This window comes from Hippocampus bargibanti, linkage group LG03 (assembly GCF_051943395.1).
Source record: "Hippocampus bargibanti isolate YZ-2025 linkage group LG03, ASM5194339v1, whole genome shotgun sequence".
Classification (NCBI taxonomy): domain Eukaryota; kingdom Metazoa; phylum Chordata; class Actinopteri; order Syngnathiformes; family Syngnathidae; genus Hippocampus; species Hippocampus bargibanti.
Genome location: NC_142736.1, coordinates 21,114,250 through 21,134,059, shown reverse-complemented (window position 1 = coordinate 21,134,059; position 19,810 = coordinate 21,114,250). Strand labels below are relative to the sequence as shown.

At 41.3% G+C, this 19,810-nt stretch overlaps 1 protein-coding gene across 2 annotated transcripts; it reads left to right on the top strand.

The window, feature by feature from the left end:
- Positions 1 to 6,728: 6,728 nt before the first annotated feature.
- Positions 6,729 to 17,223, top strand: mtmr10 (myotubularin related protein 10). 2 transcript variants are annotated; one of them, XM_088992521.1, is made up of 17 exons: positions 6,729 to 7,059; positions 7,149 to 7,264; positions 8,056 to 8,116; positions 8,838 to 8,974; positions 9,296 to 9,368; positions 10,193 to 10,335; positions 11,392 to 11,485; positions 11,579 to 11,726; positions 12,145 to 12,232; positions 12,342 to 12,430; positions 12,560 to 12,690; positions 12,791 to 12,860; positions 13,044 to 13,114; positions 13,326 to 13,498; positions 13,575 to 13,745; positions 13,842 to 14,024; positions 15,010 to 17,223. In XM_088992521.1, exons 2-17 carry the CDS (start codon positions 7,208 to 7,210, stop codon positions 15,616 to 15,618), a joined length of 2,298 nt encoding a protein of 765 aa, XP_088848647.1. In that variant the 5' UTR covers positions 6,729 to 7,059; positions 7,149 to 7,207; the 3' UTR covers positions 15,619 to 17,223. The 2 variants fall into 2 exon arrangements, with proteins under 2 accessions (XP_088848647.1, XP_088848646.1); XM_088992520.1 differs by having other exon boundaries at positions 6,729 to 7,264.
- Positions 17,224 to 19,810: the final 2,587 nt, after the last annotated feature.

The window sequence follows — 19,810 nt, the reverse complement described above, 5'->3', positions numbered from 1 at the left end:
ATTTTGGTGGCCTCACTATGCCACCTTTGAAATAAGACACATTTGGCAACATCCATGCATCTGTTGCGTCACACGCGTGTATGATTTTGAAGTGCGCCTTTCAACCCTTTCATGTCTTTCAATTCCTTGATCTCCTTGATGTGCGTCTCACCCTGACGCATAGCACACGCTTGAAAATTGTATAAAAGGAGCTGTCGCGGGACAGAAAGATTGGGGCGAACCACGGGGCAGAATCATCTCCGACTCACGCCCGGCCTTACGCCCGGCCTTACGCCGGGCGTCGGACGGACATCACGGCTCGACTTGCTCGACTCCACGCCACGATCAAGCTCTGCGCGTCACCTGCCTGGGAGATCTGACAATGAACCTACTTACAAATAAAGAGAACCATCAAACTCTTTATTGGCGAGCTAGCCAGGAGGATTTTTTTTTCGTCCTCCTCAGCCCAATCAAATCTCCAAATGGAAAGAACCAGATTTCCCAGCCGCCCGTGAACCCGGCATCTTCACAGCAAGACCCTTCGAGCCGAGCTCCCGATGGGCCGCCACCACCCGTGAGCGCCCCGACCCCACCGTGAAACCTGCCGCACCCTGATGGCCGACATCGTCCAATTCGCCTGGCGACTCTGCAACTAGCTGTATCGCTTATGTCCACGATCGCACATCGTTGGACATGGCTTATGTCCATGATCGGACATCGTATATGTCCACGATCGGACATCGTCGCACATCGCTTATGTCCACGATCGGACTTCGGGTAGACGCTTCATGGCCGACACGGCCGCCGACGTCAGCGTGCTTCCTCAGCGTCCTGCAGAGCGCCATGGCAGGGCGATCATCGCCACCGTCGCCGATGACCGGCCTTGTCCGTGCCCGGCAGCATGGCCAACCCCACGCACCTTCGTCCTCACAATCCCTCATCGATTCTCGGACTTGACCGATCCCAGCCGAACAACTCACGGTGAGAAGACCTTCCGGCATCGACTCGACGGCCGCGAGGAAAGTTTCCATCGATCGACTCAAACTGGCAGTCGTAGAGCACTCTTTGCCGTGCTCCCGTACAACGACTTCAGGCACCACGAAACTTCCTCGTCAACCACCCCACCGACGCCTGCCATGCCCGGTGACCGTCATCTTGCCTGGCCTCACCATGTCGCAGAGTGACTTTTGTTTTTATTTCTTTTTCCTTCATCGCTTTCACCGACTTCGGATCCAGGAGGGGAGCCCTGTTGCGTCACACGCGTGTATGATTTTGAAGTGCGCCTTTCAACCCTTTCATGTCTTTCAATTCCTTGATCTCCTTGATGTGCGTCTCACCCTGACGTATAGCACACGCTTGAAAATTGTATAAAAGGAGCTGTCGCGGGACAGAGAGATTGGGGCGAACCACGGGGCAGAATCATCTCGGACTCACGCCCGACTGACGCCCGGCGTCGGACGGACATCACGGCTCGACTTGCTCGACTCCACGCCACGATCAAGCTCTGCGCGTCACCTGCCTGGGAGATCTGACAATGAACCTACTTACAAATAAAGAGAACCATCAAACTCTTTACATCCACTATCCGTCACGCTTAATCCTCATTAGGGTCGTGAGGGGTGCTGGAGCCCATCCCAGCCGTCTTTGAGCATGAGGCAGGGTACACCCTGAATTGGTTGCCAGCCAATCGCAGGGCACACAACAACAAACAACGAGTCACTCTCACACCTTGGAGTGTTCAATCAGCATGCCTTTGGAATATGGGAGGAAAGTGGAGAACCCGGAGAAAACCCATGCGGGCCCGTGGAGAACACGCAAGCAAAAGTCCACACAGGGAGGCTGGAACGAGACTTAAACTCACAACCTCTGCACTGTGAAGCCAGCGTGCTATCCACTCGACTACTGGGCCATACATTTGGCAACATTTGAGTCGTGAAAAAATAACAAATCAAGCTTCAAATATTCAACTTTTCAGCGACACAGTATTTATCAGTGAGCACGTCCACCTCCCGGTACAGAGGTCGTGGGTTTGAATCCAGCCTTGGTCTTCCAATGTGGATCTTCCATGTTCTCACCGTGCCTGTGTAGGTTTTATTCGGGTACTCTGGTTTCCTCCCAAGTTCAAAAACATGCATGGCAGGTTAATGCAACAATCTAAATTGTCCTTAGGTGTGACTGAGTGTGGTTGAGGAAACCTGAAAATCTGGTGATCTCGTGAATGTTATTATTTTTTATACCTATTACCGTGAATCAAATGCCACAATTTTTTTGCAGTATGTAATTGTTACATTGGAGTGTTTTTTTTTTCGCATAAGACGTAACAAGAATTTTGAAGAAAATATATGAACATAAATACTTTTTTACATAACATATGCACTGTGCCTCCCAAAAACTAAATAAACAGAAACACATTCCCAACATAATTGACAGAAAATATAATATAAAATATTAACAATTCACCATAAAATGTCCTGAGTAAATAATAATGTTTTACTGTAATAAATTTCATTGATATAAGTTTCTCAATCACCCATATTATATTTTTATAGATTTTGGGGGAATGGGGTGGGTTATAGCTAATAAGCCAGAGGGGTCCTGACCTCCACTGTGTGCAACACTGTGGCTTAGGAGACCCATAAGGAGCAGTGGGTGTTCTCAGTGCCGCAAGAAGGGGACCCTGCTGGATGAAAAATGTTAATCGCGTTTTCCTGCACAGTATGGATATGTGAGCATGTTTTACACTCATAACAAAAAGATCAAAGTTAAACATGTTAAACCATAAAGCAATGACCCTCATAAGTACAAGTATGCAAGATGATGGCCAATCCAAACAGATGATCCGGGACCTCTTATTGTGCTGTAAATATATAAATCATCATCTCCAGTATGAAGTCCTGAATATATGGAGTGGTTGGCCGTTCAGGGCGGCCCGGTAGTCGAGTGGTTAGCACACCGGCTTCACAGTGCAGAGGTCGCCGGTTCGCGTCCCGGTCCGGCCTCCCTGTGTGGAGTTTGAATGTTCTCCCCGGACCCGCGTGGGTTTTCTCCGGGTCCTCCAGTTTCCTCCCGCACTCCAAAAACATGCATGGCAGGCAGATTGACCACTCCAAATTGTCCCTAGGTGTGAGTGTGAGAGTGACTGTTGTATGTCTTTGTGTGCCCTTCGATTGGCTGGCAACCAATTCAGGGTGTCCCCCGCCTCGTGCCCGAAGACAGCTGAGATAGGCTCCAGCAACCCCCGCGACCCTAATGAGGAATAAGCGGCACGGAAAATGAGATGAGATGAGGTTGGCCGTTCACTTTCCATTTAACAGAGATGATCCAGGTCCTTGAAATCCAAACACACATTCAATGTCCAGTGTTGCTCTGCTTTTATTTAGACTGAATCAGTGTCCTCCATCTTCAGAGGTTTGATTCGCATGTTTGTTTTGGCCAAGCTTTTACGTCGGATGCCCTTCCTGCCACAACCCTGTGTATTTATCCGGGCTTGGGACCGGCACAATAAGACACTGGATTGTGTCCCCTTGTGGCTACAGAACAAGCAACTCTATGAACTTAATAAAGATGAAGATGATCAGTAAAAGGCTGCCAAACAACTCCTGGAAGGGAAAAGCAGAAAGGATAAGAAGATCATTGAAGACAACTTAAACTATGCTTATGCGTAAAAGTTCGTAATCCTGTGTCAAATTCACATAATGTCTTTTTTCCTTCACTTATGTCCACTTTTGTAGTGACAGTGAGACAGGTATAAAAGAGATTATAAAAACATACAAAATTCATAATCATATCCTCTATCTACAATTTATCCAGCAAAAGCTATGTGAGACAAACTGATCTACCCATTTCCCTTGGTGTGCATTAAATGTTAAAAGCACATGAGTGAGACATTTTATTGATCTGGAGTTGCAACACAACATAAAAGTCAAGGATTGCATTATTTACATCAGATTTCAAAGACCTCGGTGGATATTAAAGCAGTCCGTGGAAATTAGGGCGAGGGCTACAATATCACATATGTATTTGGATTTGCATGCCAGAAGCTTCATGTTGCAGTCACACTAGGGGACATGATGCCTAATTCTGACGTTCATGTTACAAAAAACATCAAAAAACAGCTAGGATGAAAGGAAAAGTGTATAAAACAGTGGTGAGACCAGCCACGATGTTTGGACTGGAGACAGTGCCACTGAAGAAAAGACAGGAAGCAGAGCTGGAGGTAGCACAGCTGAAGATGTTGAGGTTTTCTTTGGGAGTGACCAGGTTGGATAGGAGCTTCAGGCAGTGGAATCATAATTTCCTCTCTGTATAATCAGGATTGTTCTTAATGGAATCAACACTTGTTCTGCAGATCCCTAAGGTTTAGGGCATTGTCAAACGGACCAATGCCTTAATTCACCTGCAGAGTAGACTCACCCTTCAGATGTGTACTGATAAAGAAAATTGATTAAGACTTGGGCATGTCTTCAGTCGCCTACTACATTTGTGAGTAGTGATCGTGAGATGAGGCTCCTTGAGGCATTGACGCTTTCCATACAATTGGTTCGACTCTTGCGTGTTGAGGATTGAAATGGGGTTTAATCCCCTCTGGCACCACCAAGCGGACAAAATGGCACGCAAGAAAAGGGTTTGATTTTCATTTTATCTCCTGTCGTACTTGTCTTGTGCCTGGTAAAAACACGCAACCAATGAAATTGCAGATTGCTCAGAATTTTTCCATGCAATCAACCGAAGTCTTGATTTTCGGAATGGGTTGACCCAAGAAAATTTGTTTAGATTCATTCTTCTTGTTTTATTCGCATATCACCGATTCGCTGTGGTGACCCCTGAAGGGAAAAGCCGAAAAGAAAAGAGGATTCTTGTTTGCGTGCCTTTTGTTTACAATTGTTTTGCGTCTGTGCGTGTTTTTGTGTTATTTATATTTCTTTTTTTTGCCACATTTTCTTTGGTTCAGATACATTTGTCTCATTTGCTAGTTTTTTTTGTTCGCGATTCTCTTTTCTTGTGCGTGTGTGTGTGTGTGTGTGTGTGTGTGTGTGTGTGTGTGTGTGTGTGTGTGTGTGTGTGTGTGTGTGTGTGTGTGTGTGTGTGTGTGTGTGTGTGTGGGGGGGGGGGGTAATTCTCTTTTATTTGTTGTTTTATTTTTTGTGATTCCCTTTTTTATTGTGCATGTCTTTGTTTATTGTTTATTTGTGTTTTTGTTTATACGGGTAATTAATTTGGCTTGAGATTCCCTTTTTTCGTTTTTTCAAATTGTTTGTGAATTAGTGATGGAAATTCCGGCTCTTTTCAGAGAGTCATTTCTTTTGGCTCGGCTCACAAAAAAAGATCCGGCTCTTTTGTTTCCCAAATGGCTCCTGAATTGTTGTTATTGCTTAAATTAATTAACTACCAAAAATCTTGTAAAATTATGTTAAAAACCAATTACTCATGTAAAAAATACACTATATCAAATATTTTTTATTTATATGGCTTTATTTATATGTGCACAGAGTTAGTGGGTGATAACTTTCACTTTATATGTGGTTACTCTGGTCTGATGATCAGCTGTCACTAATTCGCTTTTCATTATATAATGATATAATCACAACTAATAAATTTGATAATAATTGAATAATAATATAACAGCATAATGTGATCACATTTGTCCACTGTACCTAGCTGTCTACACTGATCTCCAGTGACCTGCTCAAATGGCTCCAAAACAGTGCATGCTTCCTGCAGTTCCCAGCTCCTCAGCTAAGTTCTCAGAAATGTGTCTTTCATTGAACTCAAAACAATCCAGCAGAAATGTTCCCTTTGAATTTTTCAATAAAGTGGCATGTAACTGACATGTGCGAAGTTGTGGTTCGGGATGTCCAGCAGTCAGTTGTTGGACAAACAGCTATGGCTTTTTTGACACGTTCTTGGACTGCAGCACGTTATTTGTCATATATGATTCTGGTATGATTCTTTGAGAAAGTCTTTTCAGAATCAGATTCAGAAAGCCCTTTTCTGTTTCGTGTGCTACTCAATATGCTTCTGTTTCTCGAACCACTCCTCGTTCTCCTCACAGCTGCTTGTGTCTGTAATTCTCCCGTCCCGCCTCTACCATTGATCTTGACAAACCACGTGTGGCTTTACCGAGGACTGGGGGCGGGGAATAGAGTTGGAAAAAGGCGGTTCCCATTTCCCGCTCATTGTTAGGAATTGGCTCTCTTCATTCACTTCAGAGATCCGGTTCTAAGAACCGGCTCGTTCGCGAACGACACATCACCATTATAAATCCTTTTTTGCTTCGATATTTGGCGGTTTTTTTGTGCGTTTTCGTATAATTATTCTTTGGTACTCCAGGGACACCGTGAGAATATTGTTGATATGTTTTTCCGATTTATTGCTGTAATAATTTTCATTCTTCGTCTAAATCTTAATATTCTCTTGCGAAATTCGTATATTTAACAGTACGTTGGGTGAGTGTTAAGCATAATTCAAAGACGGAAAGTGACTGCACAAAAAAGAACATACAGTATAATTTCCGTACAAAATGGTACGCTCAATAAAGCTAGGAAAAAAATGCTTCGTGATCACTTCATGGGATATGTAGTCCATAAAATATAGGCCTTTCGATAGTTTATGGGTTATAGTGGCTGGAGACGACAGAATACGCGTCGAAGTCGAAGATAGTTATTCAATTAATGTAATAATTACAAGCACACCTATTTTAACTTTTGCTTGAAGTCTTTTGCTAGAAGTCCGGAAGTAGGGCGGGACGTCGCCGCTTACTTTCCAAACATGGCCGTCAAGCCTTTGACTGCATTTACTCCAGCGTTCGGTTGAATTAGTCACACTTTGAGGAAGTCATTGGCTGTTCTGGACTTCAATAACAGGTGGTTACGAAAATGTAGACGCCTGTCGGGGGTCTCTATATTTTCCTAGCGAGCTAAACGTGCTCGAATTTAGCATTTCCAAACTTTTTATTACGTACTTTATGCTAACAAGCGCTGTCAGCTAACGCGGATGTCCCAACTTTAACTTTGGTGAACTTTTTCCCCCCAAAGTGACTAGCCCGAAATGGAGGACTACCATCGCCCAACGAACACGCCTGTGTGAATATTTTTTGTTTCATAAGGACCCTCAACCTTTTGACGGGCTTTGGCTCAAAGGCTCCGTTTGATTTGTTTTTGTACCCACAGTGGAAGCTAGCTGTTCAAAACGCCTATTAATACCAACCTCAACAGGACGGACATAAACAATGTTTTCTGTCAAACCAATGAAACCGACCTTCAAATGTTACCTTCCTCCAATACAGGTACATGGACATCACAAATGTGCATGCTATGTTTTTATGAGTTGTTTGTAGAGTTTACCGTTTAAACAGGTGGCAAAAGTACTCACTCGGGACACTGGTAAATGTAGTAGTGGTATTTCAACTCCTGTACTTGAGAAACAATGCAGCCAGTTAAATATACCGGACTTAAAAGGAACACCACCTCCTCCAGTATCTTAAACTTACAAGGGGGAAAAATTGCAGACGATAAATGTAACCAAACATCTTATTATCACCTTCACAACAAAAATGTCATTTTTTTTGTTTAGTAATATGTTTTTGTGAGGGACATATCAGTGCATCACAATTTATTAGAATGCCTTTAAAAAGTGAATTTATTTCAGTAATTCAATGAAAAATCACAAACGTCAAAAATCATGTTATTCATTTGGGAAAGTTCTTTCAGCAATTAATAAGGCTTTCAAAACTGACAGAATTGTCGGGGAGCAGGTTGATTGCGTCCATTGACGACACAGGTTGTTGTTTGTAGGAAAGAGAATGGTGCATAAAACCCGCACAGACAAGTGATGTGTGGTTGACATGGTAAGCTTACTAATTTAATAAATGAAAATTATATCTGGTTTTAACCATTTGGATATTTGGTTCATATACAATTTTATTTGGTAAAACAGGCGTTGTACAAAGCGCTCGAGTAACCTCGATCTCCACGGCTGCTCTTTCTAAGTGATTATTCTCATGACCTACTTTGTAATGTCACATTTTTGCCATCATTCATTAACCGCTGACTGCTGGTTACCGTGTTTCCTGTTTAGAGTGATGTGAAGAAGACCATTGACACCCCGATTAAAAAATTGGAGCCCAAGTTACTCCCAGGTAAGCTTATAAAGCTGTAATAGTTCAGAGGTGAAATACGATAGAGAAGAATAGATTACTGGTAAATATAGCCTTTAATAAAAAATCTCTATATATTTGAATGTATTGCTTTCATATAGGATCAAAGTGAGAGTTACGGAATTTACCACAGCTTCCCGTTCATGATACACTTCATAAAAATACTTCTGCTTTTTAACATCCTGGGAAATTTTAAGTGGCAGTCATTGTAACATAATGGCCACGGACCCAGTAGCCATGGCTGATCAGCTTTCCTAAAACACTTTACTCCTTATTCACATTTGCAAGCTTTTCTCATGGTCTAACATGGTCATGGTGATGGATCGTTGGAGGATCGGGCTGTGGAGTCTCGGAAGTTCAAAGATTCACTGTGGTTCAGCTCCTGGTCCACCAGGGATGCCACTGTGTTTTCTCCCAACCTGTCTCATTCTGATGGGGTCCATCACATGTCTCACTTAATGTCAAGGCCTTCCTCTGGTAAAACCCAAATGCCAGGTTGCTTTAGAGCTCATTTGTCAACAAGTAGTTCAGTAGTCTATCTCTTGTATCCATCTCAGGCAACAGGCATTGTTTCACGAGCACCCCGTTTTGTACACTATCATTTTAAACAGGATTTGAATGACCATTTGAAATTAGATTCACATCTTTTTCAAATGATGTTTTATTTATGTACTCCCAATTTTAAACGTGTGTCTATTTCCAGGGGAAATAGTAGTTAACGAGGTGAACTTTGTCAGGAAATGCATCAGTGCTGAAAGCAGCCAAGATGACCTATGGGGGAAGTTGATTTGTACCAACTTTAAGGTCTCCTTCATCCCTCAAGATTCTCCAAGTAAACAGGTAAGAATAAGGTTGTGTGGTCGTTTTGTACTGCAATAAATGCACCAGCTGTAAGCAGAAAAGCCCGACCTGGCTTGTGTAAAATCGCAAAGAATAGATGAATAACTCAAAGCGGTGTACTGTATGTATTCCCACTTTCATTTCTGTAGTGTGTATGAAGTGGGAAAGATGAAGTAAACTTTCCTGTTCTTCATTGTGAAGTAAGAACAGCATGCGTCATTTCCACCTATGCGTCATACTGCTACAGCGATAATTAAATGCAAACTGCTGAACCAGATTTTAATGGGTCGAGTCACATTGTGCTTTTGTTTTGCCCCTCAGAAGTTTCAGCTGTCCCACCTCCTGCTTGGAGAGCATGACATCCCACTAACATGTTTGGAGCATGTGGTAACAGGTAAGACTGGTTCTGACTTTGGCCATTACACATTCTTCCTGTTTTGTTTTAGCTGGTTGTTTGTACAATAACTGTCTGCTCTTTAGCAGTTATCGGATGTACCCTCTGATAACAAGCGATGCCAGCAGAATTTTGTATCTGAATGCCAATTAGCCTTGTTTTCACATCTCACTAATAGCGTACAATGCAGAACTAAACTGAGCACAAAAGGAAGTAGTGATGAGGGGCGCTTGTTTCATGCTCACACACCGGGCTTTGTCTGAATCAAAAGAATGATATCAAGACATATTTTGGCTAACACGAGATTGTGTTTTCCAGTTGTATTCACAACTCGACTTGCTTGTTATGAATATTTTTATATGGTACATTTAACTGATTCACTGCCATTTCCGAATTTATTCGGAATTGAAAATATGACGTGGAGCGCCACTCCCGAATTTTTTTTTTTTTTTTTTTTTTTTTTTTTTTTTTTTTTTTTTTTTTTTTTGCCGATAAAGCGCTGGTCAGATCTCTGGCAATGTTTTCCCCTTCCACGAGGGGGAAGCATTTGCCTTTTGTACAGCCACCCCCATTTGCACCGCATATTACTCCAGACCCATATAACTTGGGAATTAACTCTTTTTTTTTTCTGATGAAAGAAGAGAGTCTAAGGTTTCTTACGCTGCATTGAATGTTTATATAGTGATAAAACCCAATATTCTGTGGATCCAGGAATTTGAGTGAAAATTAAAAAAAAAATCCGGGCACTGGACTGGACACATTTTTGCATGTCTGGCACTGAATGAGTTAATAACACATTCATCTTATATTTTTACTCATTTCAGTGAACGATACAAAAGGGAAGAAGAAAGTTTTGGGCTCAAATCAAAAGCTGAAGTTCAACCCAACTGAGCTTATCCTTTACTGTAAAGATTTGCGGATCATAAGGTTCTGCTTTGACGAGGCCGGGCCTGAGAGTGCAAGAAAGGTGAATGGTTGCTTCTTCCTCGATTATTTCATTCCAGGTCACCTTTCATGTGGTCTAAAACCATCTGAAAGATATTTGACATTAGTATTACGCGGGTAACTCCCAGCCAAAGATCATATTTGTGCTACCAGTATTCACTGTTGTCTATGCCACTGTCTTATAGTGCTTGTAGGTCATATTTTTTTCCTGGTAAAGTCAAAGCAGAAAATAATGTACATTTTTAGTTGATGCCCCAGTGTGCTATTTGATTGTGGAATTAAAAGAAAATGTTTTAGAAAACACCAAAGAACATCAAAGTACTCCGGGGTCAGACAAAACCTTACATTACATTACATTAATTTTTGGAACTAGATTTAGAATGAAAAAAAATGTCACCCCCAAAGAATCTACATGCAGACTCTACATTTTGAATATTGAATACATTTTGAGACCTTTAATTATGAAAGGATTGGGTGATATTTTACAACCAGCATTACTTTGACAAAAGGAGAATCTTAGCGGAATTGTGCCAAAAAGCAACTAGTCATGATATCATGATCTCTATGAACTTTTGTGATGTTAAATTCTGTTAGGGCAGAATATGTTCTTTATTCCAACATAAAAGTTCTGGAATAGGAATGTATTAGCCACTCCTTCCTGCTTTGGACATTTAGGGACACAATGTTAGTAATTACAGTATGAAGTTAAAAAAATAGTCCTGGCCCCTTTCCTCTTTACGACATTGGAATTAAGCCAACCTATAATAACTTCTTTTGCTGACGTAAATTACAGAGTTGGGTACTCCCTTATGCACAAAAACACGCTGTTTTCTTTGGTGTCATCATGCTTTTCACAGCTTCTCTGCTGAATGGCCTTCTTTGTGGGACCCCTGTGCAATCCAGAGCCAAATGTTTGGTTCCCAGGTCACACTTTTCACGTGTTAGAAGCATTTAAAATGCCTTCAGATGTTTTTATGGGTTTTTTTTACTCAGTTAATTAAACCCAGTCATTAAAAAAATATTTCTCAATTTGATTAAATCTTTTATGACTAGTTCTGTTGTGCTTCTCTTACTGTAGGTTTGTCTCGCTATTGCTCACTACTCCCATCCAGCTGATCTGCATCTGCTCTTTGGCTTTGAGTATCAGGGAAGACGGTACCATGAATCCAAAGGTTCCAATAACACTTTCTTGTCACAATGAAATATTACAAATCTGTCTTCCTTATTCATTGTCGTCAGATTGAATTCCTGCGACTACTTTCCAGATGAGCGACTCAATGGGTCTGTCCGACATGGAGGATTACAGACGCCTATTTTTGATCACCGGTCTGAGTGGGATAGAGAGATCAAGAGAACGGGCGCCTCGGAGTGGAGAGTGTGTTCCATAAACGAGTTTTACAACATTTCCTCAAGGTTTGAGCTGCCGATATTTTGCAAGTGCAATGAGCGTGAAGAAAAAAATGTGCCAACAACTCCTAGAATATTTTTGACTGTCTAAAATTCTCCCCAGTACGTTTTGGCAAGACGGTGTGTTTACACACTCAACCCATGTTGCTCATTTCATGACATTTTCAATGCAATGCATGTCTCCATTTGACAAAAGTGCCACTGAGTCCAGTGGTGACCTCGTAGGGGTTGCATTGTAGTCATTGTTTAGAGTTTTAAGAGTTTCAATGTAATGTTTATTTCTTATGATTAGTAACATGACACATTGAATTACAATGAACAGTGTTACTTGATTGAGCTAACAGGTACTTGCATGAACAACAAGCGCCTTTTGAGAGCATACATCTTGTGACTCATTGTCCTTTTTATTTATCCTGCTTCCCAGTCTGCCGGAGTACATTGTCGTCCCAGTTTCTTTAGCAGACCAGGATCTAAAGCAGTACTCTATATTTTTAACTGGCAACCGCCTCCCAGTGAGTGACACGTTACGTACTGTTTGTCAAAACATGAACAGGAACGTTTGCCGTTGTATTTCCTTTCCTAGCACTCCACAAAGTTGAGCCTTTGTTTCCTTTGCTGTAGCTTTGGTGCTGGAATCACCGGAATGGAAGTGCTCTTGTGCGCATGGCCAGCGTATGTGACCCGGTTCAGCAGAGGAAAATTGAGCAGAGGTGATTATATAAATATCCCTATTAAGTGCGTAAGGAAAGAGTAAATTATTTCAAATTTTGTGCTACTGTTAAATTATACCTGTTTGAAAGAGTTCTGTAATCCTCACTGTGTGTTGTTCATTGTGCTAGGATCATCACTGCCATCACAAAGAGCCACCCACAGTGCATTGAAGTCTTCACTTCAGACCTGGACAAGTGTCTGCCCAACATCCAGGATATCCAGAGTTCTTTCGTCAAAATCCGACAGATCTGCGTCATAGGCAAGCCTTGTTACTGGTTCCTATCTCAACACCAGAAGGAATTCCTTAACATTTTTGCAGTCAGTTGAGATTTCAGCAGTTCTGATTTGAATGTGCACAGATCCTTTTGAGGAATCTGAGGAAAGGTGGCTTTCATCCATTGAAAACTCGCGATGGCTTGAGTATGTCAGGTATGGAAACAAACTGTAAGTGTGTATGATAGCACCTCATGTACACCATATAGTAACCCTCACATGATTTATCATGTCAAAAATTGTATTTTTAAAAATCACAAATGTTGGACCATTTGTTGACTAAAATCAGTTGCGTAAATACACCAATGCATTTTTAAAATATTTAATCTGTGATTGCAGAGCCTTCCTGAAGCAGGCATCTGAGATAGTGTACCATTTGGATGGGAGGAATGTTTCAGTCATTCTCCAAGGTAAGCTCTTCTAGCTCAATAGTAACATAAGATGCCTTTGAAATATCCCATTAACACATTCTTTGCCAGCCCGTCGTAACAGCCCATCGTAAAACATTGCACTTTTTGGCAATGAATGAAAAACCAACTTTTTTAGGAAGTTTGATCAAAGGTATTGTGCACAAAAGTGTTCCTACATACAATTTGATGTTGTTCCTTGTGATGTTGACAGAGGAAGAGGACCGTGACCTGAACTGCGTGGTGTCCTCCATAGTGCAGCTCATGGTTGACCCTCATTATCGCAGCCTTGTCGGATTTCAGGGTTTGGTGCAGAAGGAGTGGGTGATGGCAGGCCATCGCTTCTTGGACAGATGCAACCATTTAAAAAAGAATGACCGAGAGGAGGTATTTGGTTATCTTAACAAGCTAATGTGCTTATCTTTCACAAGACATTAACACTGTTGTGTGTGTTTTTTTTAAGTCCCCACTGTTCATTCTGTTTCTGGACTGTGTGTGGCAAATGATGAACCAGTATCCTGCCGCATTTGAGTTCACAGAAGCTTATCTCACAGTCTTAAGTGATAGCATGTGGATCCCACTCTTCAGCACTTTCCTCTTCAGTTCTCCTAAACAACGTGCCCAATACTTGATGGTGAATAAAAATAAGCATTTCTTTTCATTGTAAATATATTTCTGTGTGATTAGTTAGTGGTGTGTTGTTCGTTATTAAATTGTCTGTTTTCTGTAGGATTTTGCAAGGAATAAAGCCATCCCTCAAGGGGAGGACCCTGTTGTATACTTCCCTCCTGTGTGGGATTGGTCACAGCAATTCTCCAGCAAAGACCAAACCCTTTTTAACAACCCCATGTACGTTGGTAAAGGAGCCGTGTGTGTTCTCAATGGGGAAGTGAAAAGCTTTCGACGCACAAAGGTAACAAAATACTGCCTTTCATTCTGCTGATTTGTCTTTTCTATCATACACTGATCAAAGGTTTGGGCACAAAATTATGATTCCATAACATGAGTCTTCATGATTGAGTGATTTACTGCAAGCACGGCGTTTAAGTGCAGGAGGGCATCACAACAAAATTTATGTATTTTTCAATACAAAAATGGCCTCGTTCATCAATTACCACCTGTTCTTATGAATTCATATTCATTTAAAAGTACAGTAACAGTATATATTTAATTTGATGGTTGTAATCTTATCCCCCTTATCTCAAAAGCTTATTACAATATGCTATGCTGTCAGTCTGTTATTACATTTAACATACACATCCAGTATTATCGAGAAAAATGACTCCACTTGTCATTGCACATACAGGCCTATGTGAATGATTATACTTTAAATGTGGGTAAAACCGCTATGCCATGGAATATGCAAAGATTCCAGGTGATACAGTTGGGCCGTATTTTGTTCCAGGCAGTTATAATATATTCTGGTGTTCTATGAGGTTGATAATTTTCGGAGACGTGTGATAGATGTGCCAGATTTCATATTTAATTTTGAGATATCAATAAATTCTTTATTTTTTTAATTTACTAGTTTTTAAATAAATTTAGCTTTGCAAAATGACAATACTCGTTAATTTCTTATTTTTAATGTCATTCCATAAATAAAATTGTCAAAACGTTATTGTACCGGTACTTTGAGCAATATTTTGCCAAAACATACTGAATGAAAAAAAAAACAATTAAAATATCAATTTCTTGCTAATTATTTAAATAAAATATTTTACTATATACGATAAAAATATGAACATTTGGAGTCTTTCTGGTGGAGCATATTTATTGTTTTTACCAAGGTGAAAACGATTCAAACTGAACAGCCATAATGTTCCCGAAAGGGCGTTACAGGTGTTGCCATCTCGGAATACATCTTCATGTATTTATTTATTTTTTTAATCCCTTTCCAGAAATATGGCTCCACCTTCCGAGGAGCCTCTGCATCGCTGCGTCACGGCTTGAAAGGTGGAGAGGAGGCCCTCACTCGACGAGGATCCCTGGGAGCTGAGCTGAAGACAGACCTTTCACCCATGAAATATGTGTTGGAGAGCCCGTCGGAGCGCTATTTCAGGGAGTGGTTCTCTCGGCCCACTGACCAGCAGGGCCTGTTGCTCCCCCTGCTCACGCCCTCCCACGTGGGCCTCTGGAAGCTCTACTTTCTCCGCTGGGTGCCTGAAGCCTGCATTTCAAAGGGAGGTTTTATCACTGCCTACCACAAGCTCTCCCAACTGGTGGACGAAATCGAGATACTACAAAACCACCTTAGGCAGTACAAGGCGCCCACCCTAAGCAAGACACCCCTCCCCAGCCCAAAAGGGACCAGTGCTGACCAAAGGCGGATGTATTTTCAGGCCGCTTCCCCAAATGATTTGCCTCCAGAATATCTTTCCTCCTCTTTTCCTTTCACCCCTGTAGGAAACTTGTGTCGCCGCAGTATTCATGGAACCCCCATCAGTAAGTTTCTGAATGGGGCAAGAATCTGGCTCTCTACAGAGACACTCGCGAATGACTCGCTCTGAGAATGGGCGGTATTTCATTTTGGTTGCTGTTACCACTTTTAATGATGTAGACAACTGTCTAAATATATAACATTTTTCCCCGTGCTTCATAAGCTAAAATCTATAATGATGCTGCTTCAAAAACCAAAGCAACAACTGGAAGAGCATCAAACAAAAAAATAGCTCAATTGATTATTCAAATTAATAAAGCGAGAATGCAGATGTATATCCTCCTAATTGGCCAGTGACATGCTACTGTGATGTGCGCTCATACTGTGAAAGTAAGGTGTTTTTTTTTCCCCGTTCACTCTTAAAAAAAATTCTGAGCCCATCTTTCAGGATCCATGATTCCTGTGCGGCATTTACCTGTTATGTCAGGCCTTGTGATTATCCTTCATTTGTCTCATAGTCCAGATTTTAGGGCAGAACAATGATGCATTTCACCAGCACTGATTGATTCCAAATGTAATGTGCACCTTCCAGGAATTGTGATGGGATTGCATCTATTTTTTAATTTGGGATTTTGTTTAATGTTCTTAATCCAAAACAGCATACAATATAACACTACTAGCTACTCTGCTATGCCAAATGGTGCAAACACAATGGATCCATGTGCGCACAAACTTAATTCTGTCTGGTTACAAATTCTATTGTTTGCCATTTTGTTGAAACGGATAACTGTGGTGCTGATTTGAGATGACTTTAATCCGTGCTAAATTTTGACCCTGAACCCAAAGTAGTTTAATCAACAACGAATAAGGCCTTAGTTTTCAAAAATGGAAAGAGGACTCAGATATTTTTTGTTTCCTTTACAAGGGCTCCGTTGTTTTTTGTAACTGCTGAACCAAAGACTGCCTGGTAAAAACCAGTAAATGGTTCAGTTGTCTAAAAGTGGTGAGACGCTTGTAGTGAGATTCTGAAAATCAGGGGTGTGGAACCTGCGGCTCACGAACCATCCAATTACAAAATCAAATCCCAGTAAAGACATTCAAATGAAAAACAATCATGTGAGATAACTGTATGCGTGTTTATTTTTGCCCTCCAAGGACTACAAATTTCAATGGCCCCAAGATACAGGGAAAAGGGTTCTCTACCCCACATATTAATGAGTATAGTGATCCAGTTTAACCGAGATGCAAGATTTTTTGCAATAACAAAAATTGTATTTCAAGTGGCGCAAGTGCTGCGGTTTCCCTACAAGAATGCTATAAATTGCACATTTCACCCAATTAATGTTTGTTCTTCAGGAGACTGAACAAAAGATTTGAGAGTTAATGGTACTATGTCTAATCTTAATTTTGACTATATCTTTTATGGAGAGATATTTATATGATGTTATCGTCCTTTGCTGAATCTATGAAGACTGTGTTCACCGTGGCACAGTTGGATGTACCAGCAGGTGTATTTATTCATATTATGCAAATGTTCTCTTCAGGGAGATGTAACGGATACTCTTGTGCCTTTTGGGAAGACTTTGTAACGATGCTCTATATATGACCTTGATACTTGTGTTAATTTTAATGCCGTCTTAAACCTTTAACAGGTACTGCACTGAGAAGGGTTTCCTGGGAGAAAAGAGGGCTAAAATGTACCAGTAACTAATCAATATATTTTATTTTCAACTGAGGTATTTTGTCTCTTACTTTTATTTGCATTTTTTAAAACCGCACACTCATAAAGCTTAGCTGAATGGTTTTTTTGGGTTGCTTCGGAGATGCATTTGATGTCCGCCTTTATTCACATTTTATGTGACATACAGTAAAGTCTCGTTTTATCGATATCGGTTATATCGATAGTCCCGCTTATTACGATACTATTTCTATGCACGCAAGGATAAAATTACATGCGCGCAAGGTCGGATATATCGATAGTCCCGGTTATATCGATATTTTTCGGACTCCCGAGAATATCGATATAACGAGACTTTACTGTATTTGGTAATCTTTCTACATTGATCATTGGAAGTTTTCAAATAATCTAATAAAACTACATACCATTGTTTTATTTTGGCCAAAATTGTCAAATGTAGAGCTTTCATACTAGATAAGGTCTGAACAACGATACGATTTGGTTGCCAAATGTGAATTTAAACCTTTTTGTCAAATTGTCTGTGTAAGCTCTCAGTCATACAGGAGTGGTCCATCGATGAAAAGGTTTCTTTAGCCGTCATCTGTACTTCTTTGAAAGTGTCGGACGAGGAGCGAAACACTCCTCATCCGAGACGCTTCGTCAGCAAACTAAAATTTGTTGGTAGCTCTGGCCCTAGATATATATACCCCTAATGTCCAGAGGTGGCGGTGCCAGACCTCTGCTTTGATAGTGTGGCCAGACTGAGATGGTTTGGACATGTCCAGAGAATAGAGAGTGCCTATATCGGGAGAAGGATGCTGAGCCTTGAACTGCCAGGCAGGAGACCGAGACGAAGACCAAAGATGAGGTTTATGGATGTTATCAAAAAGGACATGAAGGTAGCTGGTGTGAGAGAAGAGAATGCACAAAACCGGATACACACCCCCCACCACGGCTGGCAGAGTAATCTTCGGCGGAAGAACACAAAAGCACACGACCGAACAGCACCCCAGCCAGCCGGCCCACCTTTCCACACCCCCTTTTTCTCCTTTCTCTGAATGCAAACGTCAATAGCCTCCAAGGAGTTTTTACAGATACTTTTGCTGTTATAGGACCGAAAAAGACAACACCACAGGCTCGGGTTCAGCCGAAGAAGACACAAAACAAGATTACAGTCGAGGAGAAGAAGGAGATAATTGAAAAACACGAACGAGGTGTGCGTTTGTGTGATTTAGCGGCCCAGTAAGGTAAACCATTGCTACCATCCTCTGCAACAGAGAAGCCATCAAAGGTGCGTCTGTTGCAAAAGGTGTTTCCGCGCTGTCAAAGCAACGGTCTCGGGCAATCGAAGAAGGTGAAACACTTCAGTTAATTTGGATTAACGAAAAGCAGCTATCCGGCGACGGCGTGTGTAAAGCAATTATATGCGAGAAAGCACAGGTAATTCACGCCGATATCGCCATGCGGCAACCTGGAAGTTTGGCGCTTATTGAGGATTTTAAAGCCAGCAACGGATGGTTCGAGAACATCTGAGGGCGAGGAGGAGGAGATGGCTGCAGCATCAAGTGAGCGCATCAAGGCAATGTTGGCAAAGGGGAATGATGTGCAGGCTTTTATCGAACAGTTCCATCCAGAAAAGACTGGCCGTTAGAATCATCAACATGATGAACGATAATGTGATGCCTCAGTTTCGTAAGACCTTACAAGTCAGAAAGCAACAGACGTCAACTAAGAGGTTTTTAGTCAGTAAAAATGATAAGGAGTCTGCAAAGAAGAGAAGTCACACCAGAGGTTGAGTTACCAACAGTCCTTATGGAAGGTGACTCTCCTTCCATAAGCCATCGACCATCACAAAGGTAAATAAAACTTTATTTTACAGTACAGTTTATTTCTTTTATTACAGTCCATTATTCACATTTTAATGGTTTCCCATGGGAAATTAATTTTTGGGGTACACACTTTTCGCCTTAGACACTGTCTGGGAACCATTTAAGTTCATAAGCCAAGGTCTCACTGGACATTACTTTGTTTTTCATGTGGCAGCCTATCTTTTGGATGCACTATTTTTTTGTCTTAAGGTGTTTATCAGTTTATCAAAAGGCAATTTTGTCACATTTTAAGCAAAGTGAAATAGGGATAAAACAAGTGGCGTGCCTCTATGATGGTTTATCACAAGGCAGTCATGCCTCCCAAAAAGCGTCCTGTGCTTCCCTCAGCCTCTTAATCTTTGAAACCTAAAAGTCACAAGACGTCCTATCAAATGTGATGCATTATTTTGTCAGATGGAGACCACTTCTTTGAAAATGAGGCTTTATAAACATCAAAGGTATTTATAACAGCAATGAATAAAGGTACATCGACACCAGTGTGCCAAACAATGGCTAATATAATATAACTGATATATTCTGCGTATCGGTTGTCCAAGGTATGCACACCACAATGTGCATAAAATTAGTTCAATTTTATTGTATTTAATGGTGTCATTACTGTGTATTTTCATAAACTGTATTATAGAGTGTTATTTTACAAACAAACGTTTTCTGGGTGGTGGCAGAGGTGGAACAGTTGGCACTTCCATTCATTTCAAGAAGGAAACATGACTGGAAAAACGGATGGTGTTACCAGCATGGTTACAGAATTACTG